The sequence below is a fragment of the Diplotaxodon limnothrissa genome, linkage group LG11, assembly GCF_057381915.1.
Source record: "Diplotaxodon limnothrissa isolate DT_005_m linkage group LG11, D_limnothrissa_male_GT1.1, whole genome shotgun sequence".
NCBI classification, from domain to species: Eukaryota; Metazoa; Chordata; class Actinopteri; order Cichliformes; family Cichlidae; genus Diplotaxodon; species Diplotaxodon limnothrissa.
The window spans coordinates 712,329-725,235 of record NC_140606.1 but is presented as its reverse complement, the minus strand read 5'-3'; the positions used below and the strand labels follow the sequence as shown (position 1 = coordinate 725,235).

The 12,907-nt window shown below is 47.5% G+C and overlaps 1 protein-coding gene across 1 annotated transcript in view; it reads left to right on the top strand.

Annotated features, from left to right (window-relative positions):
- The window catches only part of ascc3 (activating signal cointegrator 1 complex subunit 3), a 158,477-nt gene extending 147,765 nt beyond the window's left edge, over positions 1-10,712 (top strand). Inside the window, exons 39-43 of the mRNA XM_085366077.1 lie at positions 6,670-6,821; positions 7,323-7,464; positions 8,335-8,541; positions 9,233-9,408; positions 9,782-10,712. Of these exons, the coding sequence (XP_085222203.1) occupies positions 6,670-6,821; positions 7,323-7,464; positions 8,335-8,541; positions 9,233-9,408; positions 9,782-9,923 (819 nt within the window). The 3' untranslated portion in view covers positions 9,924-10,712. The remainder of the gene's footprint in view (positions 1-6,669; positions 6,822-7,322; positions 7,465-8,334; positions 8,542-9,232; positions 9,409-9,781) is intronic.
- Positions 10,713-12,907: the final 2,195 nt, after the last annotated feature.

Here is a 12,907-nt window from a genome sequence, read left to right as displayed (position 1 = left end):
CCGATCGCTCGCCAAGCGACTGTTTCACACTGGACTTATTTTTCGTTTATATGGGCCGATGATGCTGGTCGATGAGGAAAAACTAACTGAGTTGTTTGGTGGTGGCTAACGCGGAGCTAGCTAGCCACCGGTATGTGTCTCTTTCCCCTCATATGTGGGGAAAGAAACATGTGAGGCGGCCGCCGATCGACCGGTTTTCAGGTGAGAATGTAGGTGTGTAAACGTCAAATATCTGCTTGTTTTGTCAAAACATCCCATATTAGCAACAGATTTCTCACGATGTTGCTGCTAGCCGGCTAGCTAGTTTGGCCGGCCGGCTAGCCGGCTAGCTAGCTCGGCTAGCTAGCGCCGCTTCGCTCAAAAGCACCCAGGCTTGGCTTTCAGTGAGGCGTCTCTAACTCCTTTCACCCCCGATCGCTCCGCAAACAGTCTTTGTCTTAGCTGGACTTATTTTTCGTTTATATGGGCCGATGATGCTGGTCGATGTGGAAAAAATAACTGAGTTGTTCATATACCGGTGGCTAGCTAGCTCCGCGTTAGCCACCGGTATATGTCTCTTCCCCTCGTATGCGGGAAAAGAAACACCGATCGACCGGTGGTGGCTAACGCGGAGCTCAATCGTGGATAAGGGAAACCCAATGCAGGAGAAGCAGGCGGCTGGTGAACTGAATTTCAGGTAAGACGTTATTAACTGCACTCTATTTGGGTCAGATATAAACCGAGTTTAGGTGTAGTTTATTTTCGTTGTGCTGACAGTTACAATAACTGTACTGCGTGCTAGCTAGCACGACGGAGTTTCTATACAGCTGTGCGCGCTAAGTTACTGATTTTGAACTTTATGACAGCCTCCCCTATTTTCAGGCGAGAATGTAGGGGTGTAAACTTCAAATATCTGCTCGTTTTATCAAGAAGTCCCATATTTTATCAAGAAGTCCCATATCTCTCACGATGTTACTGCTAGCGCCGCATGGCAGCTAGCTGGCTAGGGCGGCTTGGCTGACACCTAGGCCGGGCTGACTGATACCCAGGCCGGCTCACGCTCTCGTTTCACCGCCGCATGGCGGCTAGCTGGCTAGCGCGGCTTGGCTGCCACCCAGGTCGGGCTGGCTGACACCCAGGCTGGGCTGGCTGACACCCAGGCCCGCTCACGCTGTCGTGTCACCCCTAGTCTTTCGTGATGACTCTTGGTTGGCTGCTGGACTTATTTTTCATTTATATGGGCTGGTGATTCAGTATGAGTGTCCGGTGAACTGAATGTCAGGTAAGACGTTATGTATATGTAAGGTAGTGACTGGAATAAGTCACAAGGTGTCGCTGTTGAGCTGCATATATGTTGTAAATTTTAGCAATTTTGACCATTTGTCCTCTGCAGGACACCGTAGTTCAGATTTCTCGTTCGCGTGGGCGCCATCTTGGTTCAGTGTTTACTGTGATGTGCAAAGGTAAGCACTGTCAGTGGCGAACTGCATTGGTTTTGTTTAAAAATAAGTGTTCCACTGTGTAAAATAGCGGTTTGTCATTTAAGCCGAGCAAATATTTTGTTTATTGAGAGGTTCATGTATTGTCTGATGAGAGTATGAGACAAAGATATACTTTTCTTTCTTACTCTCATATAAAATATTTAGCTTTTATTAAATAGTTATCTGAATCTTACAACCAAAGTTTGTATAATAATACACAAGATTGGCTGTAGACCATTGTTAATCATTCAGAACACTGTGTAAAAATAACAAAAAACAAAAAGTGAATGAAAAGTGCATAAATATTTATTTTACGTGTTTGATGTGTGTGGCAGGGCGTGGTCTGCAGTGCCGCTGCAGGGGAGGTGGACCCACCTCAGCGGCATCTGCAATCACGCCTCTCAGGTGTAAAGTCTGTGCTCTCTCTGCTTTTTTTTTTTTTTTTTTTTTGTGTATGTGTCGGGCTATGAGATGAAAAGCTACAGCCGGCTGTGTGGGTACAGCAACTATGTGTGAAAAGTGGTCCATAACGTAATGCTTCAAAGTGTGTTCATGCAAACATTGTCGGGTCTGCTTATGAACCTCTGCGCACAGCGTCTACAAATTGGGGCTGTACGAAGTCACCTCATCTTTACACAAAACTGTAAGCTGTCATCTGTGAGGCGCGAGCGGTGTTTGGTTTTACCATAGTTCATGGTGGAGAATGGCTGCTCCGGTGAGTTTTGCTCTCTGTAGCCGTTTGAATGGCAAACTATACTGATTAGCGGCGGCATAGGCACACTTAAAATTTCTTCAGAAATTTTCGCTTTCTAGTATTATATTTATTATATTTACATGCTTCCACTTCAACTGTGAGAGACAGAATGTGAAAAAAAATCCATGAATCCACATGGTAGGATTTGTAAAGAATTTATTGGTAAATCAGGGTGGAAAATAAGTATTTGGTCAATAACAAAAATACAACTCAATACTTTGTAACATAACCTTTGTTGGCAATAACAGAGGTCAAACGTTTACTATAGGTCTTTACCAGGTTTGCACACACAGTAGCTGGTATTTTGGCCCATTCCTCCATGCAGATCTTCTCCAGAGCAGTGATGTTTTGGGGCTGTCGCCGAGCAACACGGACTTTCAACTCCCGCCACAGATTTTCTATGGGGTTGAGGTCTGGAGACTGGCTAGGCCACTCCAGGACTTTCAAATGCTTCTTACGGAGCCACTCCTTTGTTGCCCGGGCGGTGTGTTTTGGATCATTGTCATGTTGGAAGACCCAGCCTCGTTTCATCTTCAAAGTTCTCACTGATGGAAGGAGGTTTTGGCTCAAAATCTCACGATACATGGCCCCATTCATTCTGTCCTTAACACGGATCAGTCGTCCTGTCCCCTTGGCAGAAAAACAGCCCCATAGCATGATGTTTCCACCCCCATGCTTCACAGTAGGTATGGTGTTCTTGGGATGCAACTCAGTATTCTTCGTCCTCCAAACACGACGAGTTGAGTTTATACCAAAAAGTTCTACTTTGGTTTCATCTGACCACATGACATTCTCCCAATCCTCTGCTGTATCATCCATGTGCTCTCTGGCAAACTTCAGACGGGCCTGGACATGCACTGGCTTCAGCAGCGGAACACGTCTGGCACTGCGGGATTTGATTCCCTGCCGTTGTAGTGTGTTACTGATGGTGACCTTTGTTAATTTGGTCCCAGCTCTCTGCAGGTCATTCACCAGGTCCCCCCGTGTGGTTCTGGGATCTTTGCTCACTGTTCTCATGATCATTTTGACCCCACGGGATGAGATCTTGCGTGGAGCCCCAGATGGAGGGAGATTATCAGTGGTCTTGTATGTCTTCCATTTTCTGATGATTGCTCCCACAGTTGATTTTTTCACACCAAGCTGCTTGCCTATTGTAGATTCACTCTTCCCAGTCTGGTGCAGGTCTACAATACTTTTCCTGGTGTCCTTCGAAAGCTCTTTGGTCTTGGCCATGGCGGAGTTTGGAGTCTGACTGTTTGAGGCTGTGGACAGGTGTCTTTTATACAGATGATGAGTTCAAACAGGTGCCATTCATACAGGTAACGAGTGGGGGACAGAAAAGCTTCTTACAGAAGACGTTACAGGTCTGTGAGAGCCAGAGATTTTCCTTGTTTGAGGTGACCAAATACTTATTTTCCACCCTGATTTACGAATAAATTCTTTACAAATCCTACCATGTGGATTCATGGATTTTTTTTTTCACATTCTGTCTCTCACAGTTGCAGTGTACCTCTGGTGCAAATTACTGACCTCTGTCATCATTTTAAGTGGGGGAACTTGCACAATCGGTGGCTGACTAAATACTTTTTTGCCCCACTGTATCTATCAAACAAAACCCAAACAGTCCTGACCCGCGACAAAATGAAACAGGAAAGTACCGCCGTGTAATCCATTCTGAATACCACCTTTTTAAACGGTAACTGTAACAGAATACAGTTACTCATATTTTGTATTTTAAATGCGTAACGGCGGTGCATGTACTCCGTTACTCCCCAACACTGTCAGACGTTAGCTGTGCGGCTGGACCCTCGCTGTGTGGCGTCTGCAGAGATCAGCTGACAGTCTTTAACATTAGAAACCTAATAGAGTCGGTAACGCTGACAACAATGAAGCCAGTGGTGTTCATTGAGCTCCTCAGTGCGTCTGTTTGGAGTGAAGTGGCGGCTGGAAGCCATTGTCCACAGCTCCGCTGGATGTTTGTGTGCATGTGCTTGTGATTTTCCACGGTGTGTTAGTGCAGCTCGTGGATGTGCTCACTGCTTTGCTGTCCTGACATTCTTCTCATCTCCAGCTCCTTTATGAGGCTTTTTATTGTGTGAATGTATATTTTTATTGATGCTTATTGACACATAACGTGAATATGTCGAATGGAAAGACAGACTTGCATATTTATTTGTGAGTCTGAATGATCCACCTTCAGTTGAGTGGACGCTTCCCACAGTGATCCACTCTGAGTGTGACACAGAGTCCTGTGAGCTGAAGCGTCTGCGTTATGTTAGGACAACAGAGTTGGGTGGAGGTGGGTCTGTGGGCTGCCATGGCTAACACCGTCCATTAATGCAGTGCATGTAACCTCATTACAAGCTGATACACTGAAGCGGACACGTGCTGTTAGCAGCACCCGAGTACCTCGCTGGTCTCCTCAGTGAAGCCAGACCTGGACCCAGGCTCCACGTGGACTCTGATCAGGCTCCTCTAACCGAGTGCTCACAGGGCCTCTGATCAGCTGGTGATGTTGGGTGAAGCCCTGCTGGGACTTTGGCCACAGTCTGCTATTAATGTGCTCGATCAATCATTTGAATCCCCTCTGTGAAGCCCACTCTCTGGACTTTGTACTCAAAGTGTGACTTTGCAAATGAAGATTAATAACGTTTGTGTTCAGCCACCTTAAAGCCAACCACAGAGTGAAGGGAGCTGCCGAAGACGTCAGGAGACGCGGCTGAGTGTGTTTAGATTCTGTTCCACTGTCACACCAGCTGCAAGCCGAGAGATTAAAACCATTGAAACATTTCAAACATGTCCTGTAGTCATTTGTTGTGTCACATAGCTCTGCTGGCTGACGGCTTCACGACTGTGTTTATTAGGGGTGCAACGATACACAAAATTCACGGTTCGGTTCGGTTCGATACTTTGGTGTCACGGTTCGATATTTTTTCGATACAAAAAAAATGTTCATGCCTTTTTAATTTGTCATTTATTAAAATTATAAATATATATTTTAACTCAAAAGTACAGTTTTTAAATTTAACCCTAACCCTTGTGCGTGTTTTTTATTTTGACAGCGAATGCGCACCTGCGGACCACTTATGTGCAGCCCTGGTTATTTAGCTCGTCATATCGCAGCCACAGAAATTATTTTGTCCATGAAACCATAAAGCTGCACTTTCTTTTTGCCTTATAGTCTGATTTGTCATAACTTCTCCTGCTGCTTTTACACGCGCACTCACATAAGCTCAGCGATTCTCTGCGCGATCAACCTCTCACATGTTTAAGCTGCGGGAGATTTCACTTGTCATGTTTGCATAGTAAGCTAACAATTAACAAGACGATGTCAGAGGAATTGGTGCACAAATTATCATCACTCACAGATCAGTGCTGTCGCTCTCTATACACAGTTCGCACGATTGCAAAGTGAAAGCAAAAAACAAGCGCAAATTCAAACGCGACTTCAATATGTCACATATTGACAGTGGCTCACCGATGCCAATGACATAATTACCCAGCTACATTTCTGAAAGAATGCAAAAGCATTGACATATATTTTTCCTACAATAGCCCGACGGGCAGGGAAGAGATAGATTTTGGTAGCCCGACTGAAAAAATCGCTAGCTCCGGGACGTCGGGCTAGCGATATTGCGAGCCCTGTATCTGATTGAGGAATCACTCATCTTTGGAAAAAGAGAGTTTATTACAGAGAAATGTCTCTTTCCAAAATAAAAGCTATACTATCCGCTTCTTCTGGGCTATATTCTCAGCAGCATAAGGAGAATCATGTGCTAACAGCTGTCTAAATGACTCGGCTAAAGTTAGTAGCATGCTTGTTGTTTTTGTCTTTGCACTAGGATGATGTCGGTGTAAATGTGCAGTCATATTCGTTGTGTTCCCGCTAGTGCTTTCAGGTTAATCTCGTTGAAATGACCTTAACGCCACAACACGGCAAATCTCCGTTAACGAGCTACCGCCGATCGCCCCGTGCATGGGGCTAGACGGCCAACACGTTAACGAGCTAACTGCGCTAACACACTAGTTCACACCAATGTAATTGAGCATTGCATGGCACATCCAACATACTGTTTTACTTTAGTCCATGACTCGCTTACCTTCAGGGTCATACGTCACATGAAAACCAAAATAATTCCAAACGCCAGATCTGAATGAGGGTGGGGGAGGTGCCCTGCGCTCTTCCTCCTGACTATGCTGTCTGTGTGGAGCGCTCAGTGGATCTGCGCTCGACAGTGCAGCCTAGGCGGAGTAGTCGAACGCAGATTCACTGAGCGCTCAACACAGACAGCATCGTCAGAAGGAAAGTTGATAAAATAAATTACAAATGTTGTATTGTTCGATACATATGCGTACCGAACCGAAAGCACTGTATCGAACGGTTCAATATCGATACGAATATCGTTGCACCCCTAGTGTTTATGTGCCAGGAACTGTCTTCTGTGTTTGCTTCAGGCAATGCTGGATGTAGCTGCCAATGAAGGCTGGCTCGTCACAGCCATCAGCATCTGCAATCTTGTGCAAATGATCGTCCAGGGCCGCTGGCTGCACGACTCCTCCTTACTGACGCTCCCACACGTAGAACAGCAACACCTCGGCCTGTTCAGGTAAATCGTCGTTCTGCTCGCTGTGCAGCGTGTCCTGCTTCGGTATTTTGGGAACGAATCCTTCATCTCAAGTAAAAAAGCCTTTAATCATCCTAATGTGTGACTGTGAGTATAGTTAAGGATTCAGTGTTGTTTCACAGTTAGAAGCTGAGAGTGAAGATTAGGTCGAGTTTAGGGACAGAGTCAGAGAGGCCAGGCTTGGGCCTGTGCAGGGACGGGGTAGTGGACATATTGGACAAAGGATGTTGAAGGTGGAGCTTGCAGGCAGGAGGGAAAGAGGAAGAGCACAGAGAAGCTCCGTGGACGGGGTGAAGGAGGATGCTGGGGACAGGGCGAGGCGGAGGGGGTGATGTACCTGTAGCCTGAAGCTGTTCCCACCTTCAGGTGTAAGTCTCAGTAACACTGTGCAGTCACTCAGGTACAAACACGAAGCCTGCATTTGGACACTTGTGTCCTTTTAATGGTAAGAGCCAACCTTGTCTCTGATGCCTCCTGTTTTAGGAACAGGGGAAACAGGAAGGGGCAGGGAGGTTTGAACGAGCCGATCGAAGGACTTCCTGAGCTGATCGCTGCCTGTAATGGAAATGAAAGCGTCTTCTCTGCTATGGTGGCCCGACAGCTTCATCCGAGTCACACTGCTCAGGTAAGGCTGCAGAAATGATTCGTCTAAATGTGCAAATGGAAGCAGCCAGTCTGGATTTGCTGCAGAGATGATGGAACAATCTAAGCATGGCTGTGCCCCGCGTGGTCCATGCAGATCACACACAGCAGTGTCACAGCGATACGCCAGGATCCCCGATCACAGCTCCAGTTTAAGTGCTAATTGCAGCAGTAATGAGAGTGTCCGGGCACGGCAGCAGGCCCTGCAGCTTCACCCAATCGCCGTCTCTGCTGCCCCCACCCTCGCCACGTTTACCCCCAGCTCCCTGCAGTGTGGCGGCCTCTCTAATTAAATAATTAGATGTGCAGCAGCGTTCCTGTCTGACTGTCTCAGGAAGAGTAATCCTCACATAAATAGCTTTTCCCCTCCGTGCCCCCCAGTCAGACGGCCGCACAGCCTCCTAGCTCTGCTTTGTTTTCATCCCTCTGTCTGCGTTTGTCCTCTGCCTCCCTCCTGGCAGCTTCTTTGGGTTGAAGCAGCTGTCCTGCAAGCAGCTAACGAGGCCCGCCGCAGCCTCGGCGTCACAACTCGCCATTTTATTTCTAAGCTTCGCTTTCACACGTCTGCAGCTTTGACTGGACTCATGCTGCAAACAACAGGTGATTTCCTGTCCGCTAAAACATATATCAGTGTAGATAACATCCAATCATTTCCACTGCTGGCTAACATGTGACTCCACTGTACAGCCTGTCAAGCTTCTCACCAGCTCTTCCAATGAGGTTCGAACACAGCTGTGTCACAATGAGTGTGTGTGATCGTGTGTCCGTTAGCTCTGATAAAGTGCTGCAGATTCAGGATGCCCTGTGTGTTACACAAACAGCTTGTGTTCATGGTAAATCCAACGTTCCTCAGGCGTGGTCGTTCCTGAGCCATCTCCCAGTGCTGGAAGTTGAGATGAGCATGAAGGGCTGGTGGGAGGAGAGCCAGGAGCAGACGGAGCGTCCCATCCCTGCAGCAGGAGCTAACCTCAGGAAGGAGAGCAGCTGGCTGGACGTCCACGCTGACCAGGAGTATGTTCTGCAGGTGTCACTGAGACGCCTCAATCTGGGACAGCAGAGGGTCAGTATCCACAATATTCTCTAACAGGCGGCTGCTCCCAGTTTGAACACAGTGGCTTATTTAGCAGCTGAGCAGACGCTGACCCCAGAGGCTGCTGGGACGAGCTTTAGCTAATAGTTCATGTAGTGCTCAGTACAAGCCTGCAGAGAGCAGCAAACTCGGCCTGCACAGAGTGATGACAGTCGGACTTTCAACAGTCACATATTGAATGTGTAGCTCGTGAGTAATGAAGTGAGATGCATGTTGTCAGCCTCACCTGTCGTCACGCTCACACCTCAGACGTTACAGCGGGGCTGGGCGGACCCCTCCGTCGAGGAGACGTTAGGAGAAACACAAAGTTTCCTCTCCGAGCTCTGACACCAGAAACATGTCGTCTCAGCGTGTTCTGGAGGTTAAATCCACAAAACACAAGAACAATATAAAATCCAGTCAAGCATAGAAATATACCAGCACTGCTCAATGAGGCTGAAGAAACCAGACCACACAGTGACTCTGCTCTCTACAGGAAGTGAAGCATAGAGTCTGATTGGATGCTTTGTAAATCAAACTGAATTAAACTGGTGGTGCATGCTAGACGTGAGGCCATGCAGTGTTTCCTACCTGCCACGTTAAGGCAGCCCTGTTTTAATAATAGCATCCAACATGTGAAACTCCCCAAACTTCAGAGTGTGCATGATGTGTGTTGTTCCAGAGGAGGCAGGACAGCAAGGCCCAAGCTCCCAGGTTCCCCAAGGCCAAGGATGAGGGCTGGTTCCTCGTGCTGGGGGAGGTGGATCGCAGGGAGCTGCTGGCTGTGAAACGGCTGGGATACGTGCGTAACCACACGGCCGTGTCCATGGCCTTCTACACCCCGGAGAGGACCGGAAAGTAAGTCTGGTCTCCCACACACTGAGCGCACTGGTCTGTAGGCAGAACGTGAAATACTGTGACATTTATGTAGCACGTTACGACGTGCCTGCAGGCTGTCAATGCGATGCACCAGTCATGCCGATCAGTCCTCGGGCGCAGCGTGGACTGTGGAGGGATTAGTGGTGGTAAAATGGAAATTACACTGTTGCGTGAGTCCAGCAGCTCACTGCTGATCGGCTCCTCTGTGCCAGATCACTGGCCTGCGCAGTGTCTCAGCTTCTCCTCATTATCTTTTTAAAAGTTTATGTAGAAGCAAAGAAATGAACGTGAACACAGTTTCCACTCTGTCGCTGTCTCAGGTGATTTTCAGGCCTGTTTTTCCTCCTCTCAGGTGTATTTACACGCTGTACCTGATGAGTGACAGCTACCTGGGTCTGGACCAGCAGTATGATGTTCACCTGAACGTAACGCCTGCCAGCATCGCTGCACAGGTCAACAGCGAGGTCTCACATTCGGATCTGTCCCTGGGCTGAGGAAGTACGTCTGTGTCACGTCGGCGACGTCTGTCAGTCACCGCTTTGCTGACCTCGGAAGTGACGTCGTTTCTTTCTCACGCACTGTGGCTGTGCTCACTGTGGTGCACCGGTGCCAAGGACCGCCTCATTCTCATTCATTTAACTTTTAATTGGCAACATCCAACAAGAGTCTGCTGCTGCGCTGTTCTTGATTGGCCGGATCTTTGTGTGTGGTGTCAGATATATAAGCATGGCGGCACACGTTCGAACAGCAGCTGTGTAGCTGTGAAATGTAGCTCTGTGCCTGATTTGTAGAGAACATCGTACAGATTATACCAAAGCACATCACCGAACACAAACAGGTTGCTGTCGTGTTTGGGAGGTTGTGGGCTGACAGTAACACAAAGCTGTGTTAAAGGTGAGCACGCTGTGGAGCTTCAGCTCAACAACAGGATCATACATTTCCCTGACTCCGTGCCTGTGTGGATGTGGAAACGCAGTGTGACAAACCGTCTGTGGCCTCGTGTTGGAGCAGCAGCCAGTGTGGGTGAGAGATTTCTGTGAAGGGCAGAAAATGTGCAAATCGTTTTGGATCAGATGTGGAAACAGAAGTGTTTGTTTGGATGAAGTGCTTTGAGTTCAGGTGTGTGAACAAAGCTTCCTCCTCCCTCACCGCTGCATGCTTCAGAGGCCCTGAGCCTAACGCTGCTGTCTGTGGCCTTTGTGTGGATGTGTATGAATCCCGTGAGCAGCACTGTGCCGCCAATCATTAAAGAATTTACATTTGGTTTTGAATAAAGTGTTTTGTGTGGCTTCAAATTGTAATTGTGCGTTTTTCATTTCATTCACTTGTTTATTTGGAGTTTTCGTTCTCAGTGATTGCTTACAGCTCAGTCATGTCTGATGTGCTGTGAACACCATGCATACACTGTGTAAAAGTCTATTTAGGTTCAGTCAGTGACACCACAGAAAAACATGAACTGACCTCGTGCTGGAATAAAACATGGAGGCTGCAGCAGTGTCGAGTGAAGCAGGTGACGGTGGGCGGGTCTGAGCCAAGACTGCAGACCAGGAGACATCCATACAGAGCACTCTGTCCACACTGTCCACCGCAGAGCTGCTGGCAGCAGGAACCACGCTGGATGAAAGATAAACATGAACATGCAGGTTCAAATGAGCTCGTGCTCGGTTTCCTTTGTTAGGCCAAAAGTTTGAAGGCTTTTTCTTTTGGGTGTTTCACACTCAGTTATTGAAATAATATTTCACTGTAAATTCATGAAAAGCAAGTGAGCGTGTCAACATATAGAATATGCCCCTAATATGATCCTGATTCTAATCCTGGTTTAAATCCTCAGACCAGCTGAAGTAAGGAAAACATCATGTGTGGGGCGTCAACAGAGACCCAGCAGGAAGAAGCTCCAAACGGCTCCAAATCACAACAGCCAGCGCCTCCAGGCAGGGGCGTGATTCCAGGGGCATGGGGGGGTATGACCCCCCCCCCCCCCAATAATCAGACCCAACCAATATACCCCCCCCCAATAAAATTATGTATTATCTTGCATAAATAGGGTGTTGATTTTCTTTACTCGTTTCTGGTATTACCAGCAAAACAGTTGCATGTTTAATCATCTGGGAATCGACCCACATATTTATTTATTTAAATAAATACATTTATTTATTTAAATAAATTTATTTATTTAAATAAATAAATTTATTTAAATAAATAAATGTATTTATTTAAATAAATAAATAAATCTGGGTCAGGACCCCCAATGTTCAGCACAAAGTTACACGATGCCTGCAGGCGCTTTGTATTGGAAGCTAGACCCCACAGTAATACATAAAATAATAATTTTAAAAAGTTTCCGGTATTTGAAGCTGTTAAAATTGAAACGTGTTGCCTGTCAAACAGACGCTTTCTATAAAAACAAGCGGTCTAAAGCAGCCTCGCTTTACGCTCCGCTCAAGCAAAACATTTATGAGGTTGTGTGGTGGGAACTTTGCCCGAGGCCGTGGAGCCTTTTCAGCCCAGAGGAGCACAGAACCACGAGGTTCCACACAGAACCACGAGGTTCCGCACAGACCGACTGCAGGACATGACGGCCGTCAGCTTTGTGCCTCGGGTCTCCGGGTTAGCAGTGATCCCTGTGAGGGCCGCCGATGACGATGAAATGTACCAATAAAGTGCGTCATCTTTACACGTAACAGATAAATAAATTCCACGTGGGGATTCCGCGCACACATGTCGGTGCTGCTGCGGATTTGTCAGGTGGTTTAAACACTAACGCTCGCCGTGGCCCGGTGTGGACCTGCACTGTAGTGACTGCTCTGTGTTCTAGTAGCTCTCGTTTAGCATTAAGGTTTGATAACATGCACATTCCTGGATAATGTGACGCACAGTTTGCGCTCAGTGGTGCGTTCCCGGCAGAGAATCCACGCCACTCTTAACAGTCTGTAAATGAAAGCAGCCGTAAAAACGGGGCGCTTCCACCGGATTACGTGTCAGCTCCCACGGTGAAAAGAGCCACTTTGGCCACGCAGAAAACTGACTTTACCATCAGCCCAGCTCGCTGAGACATTAATCTCGCCTCGCAGTCCACGCCTCTGATCTTTTCACAATGCTCTGCGTGTTTCTGTCCCGGCTGGCAATTTTCCACACACGCAGTTTAATTACCAGCAAGTTTGGAGCAGAAGCGAAGGTTAAACCAGCGTCAACCGTTCCGTGTGCCTCCGGCATCCGGGATGATTTTCTCACTGCAGGCAGGAACCGCTGCAACACACACACACACACACACACACACACACACACACACACACACAGAGTGATGTGTGGCTCGTCAGCGGGGTTTAAGCCTCCTGTCGTGTGCTGAGATATTCTGGTGACAGTTTACAGGAAAATGTGAAGACTTGCTTCTTTTCTGCTCGTGGCGTGATCGTGTCCCGTTCGTGGGACAGCAGACAGCTGCAGAATGAAACTATAAGGTTTTCAGGACGAAGCCGAA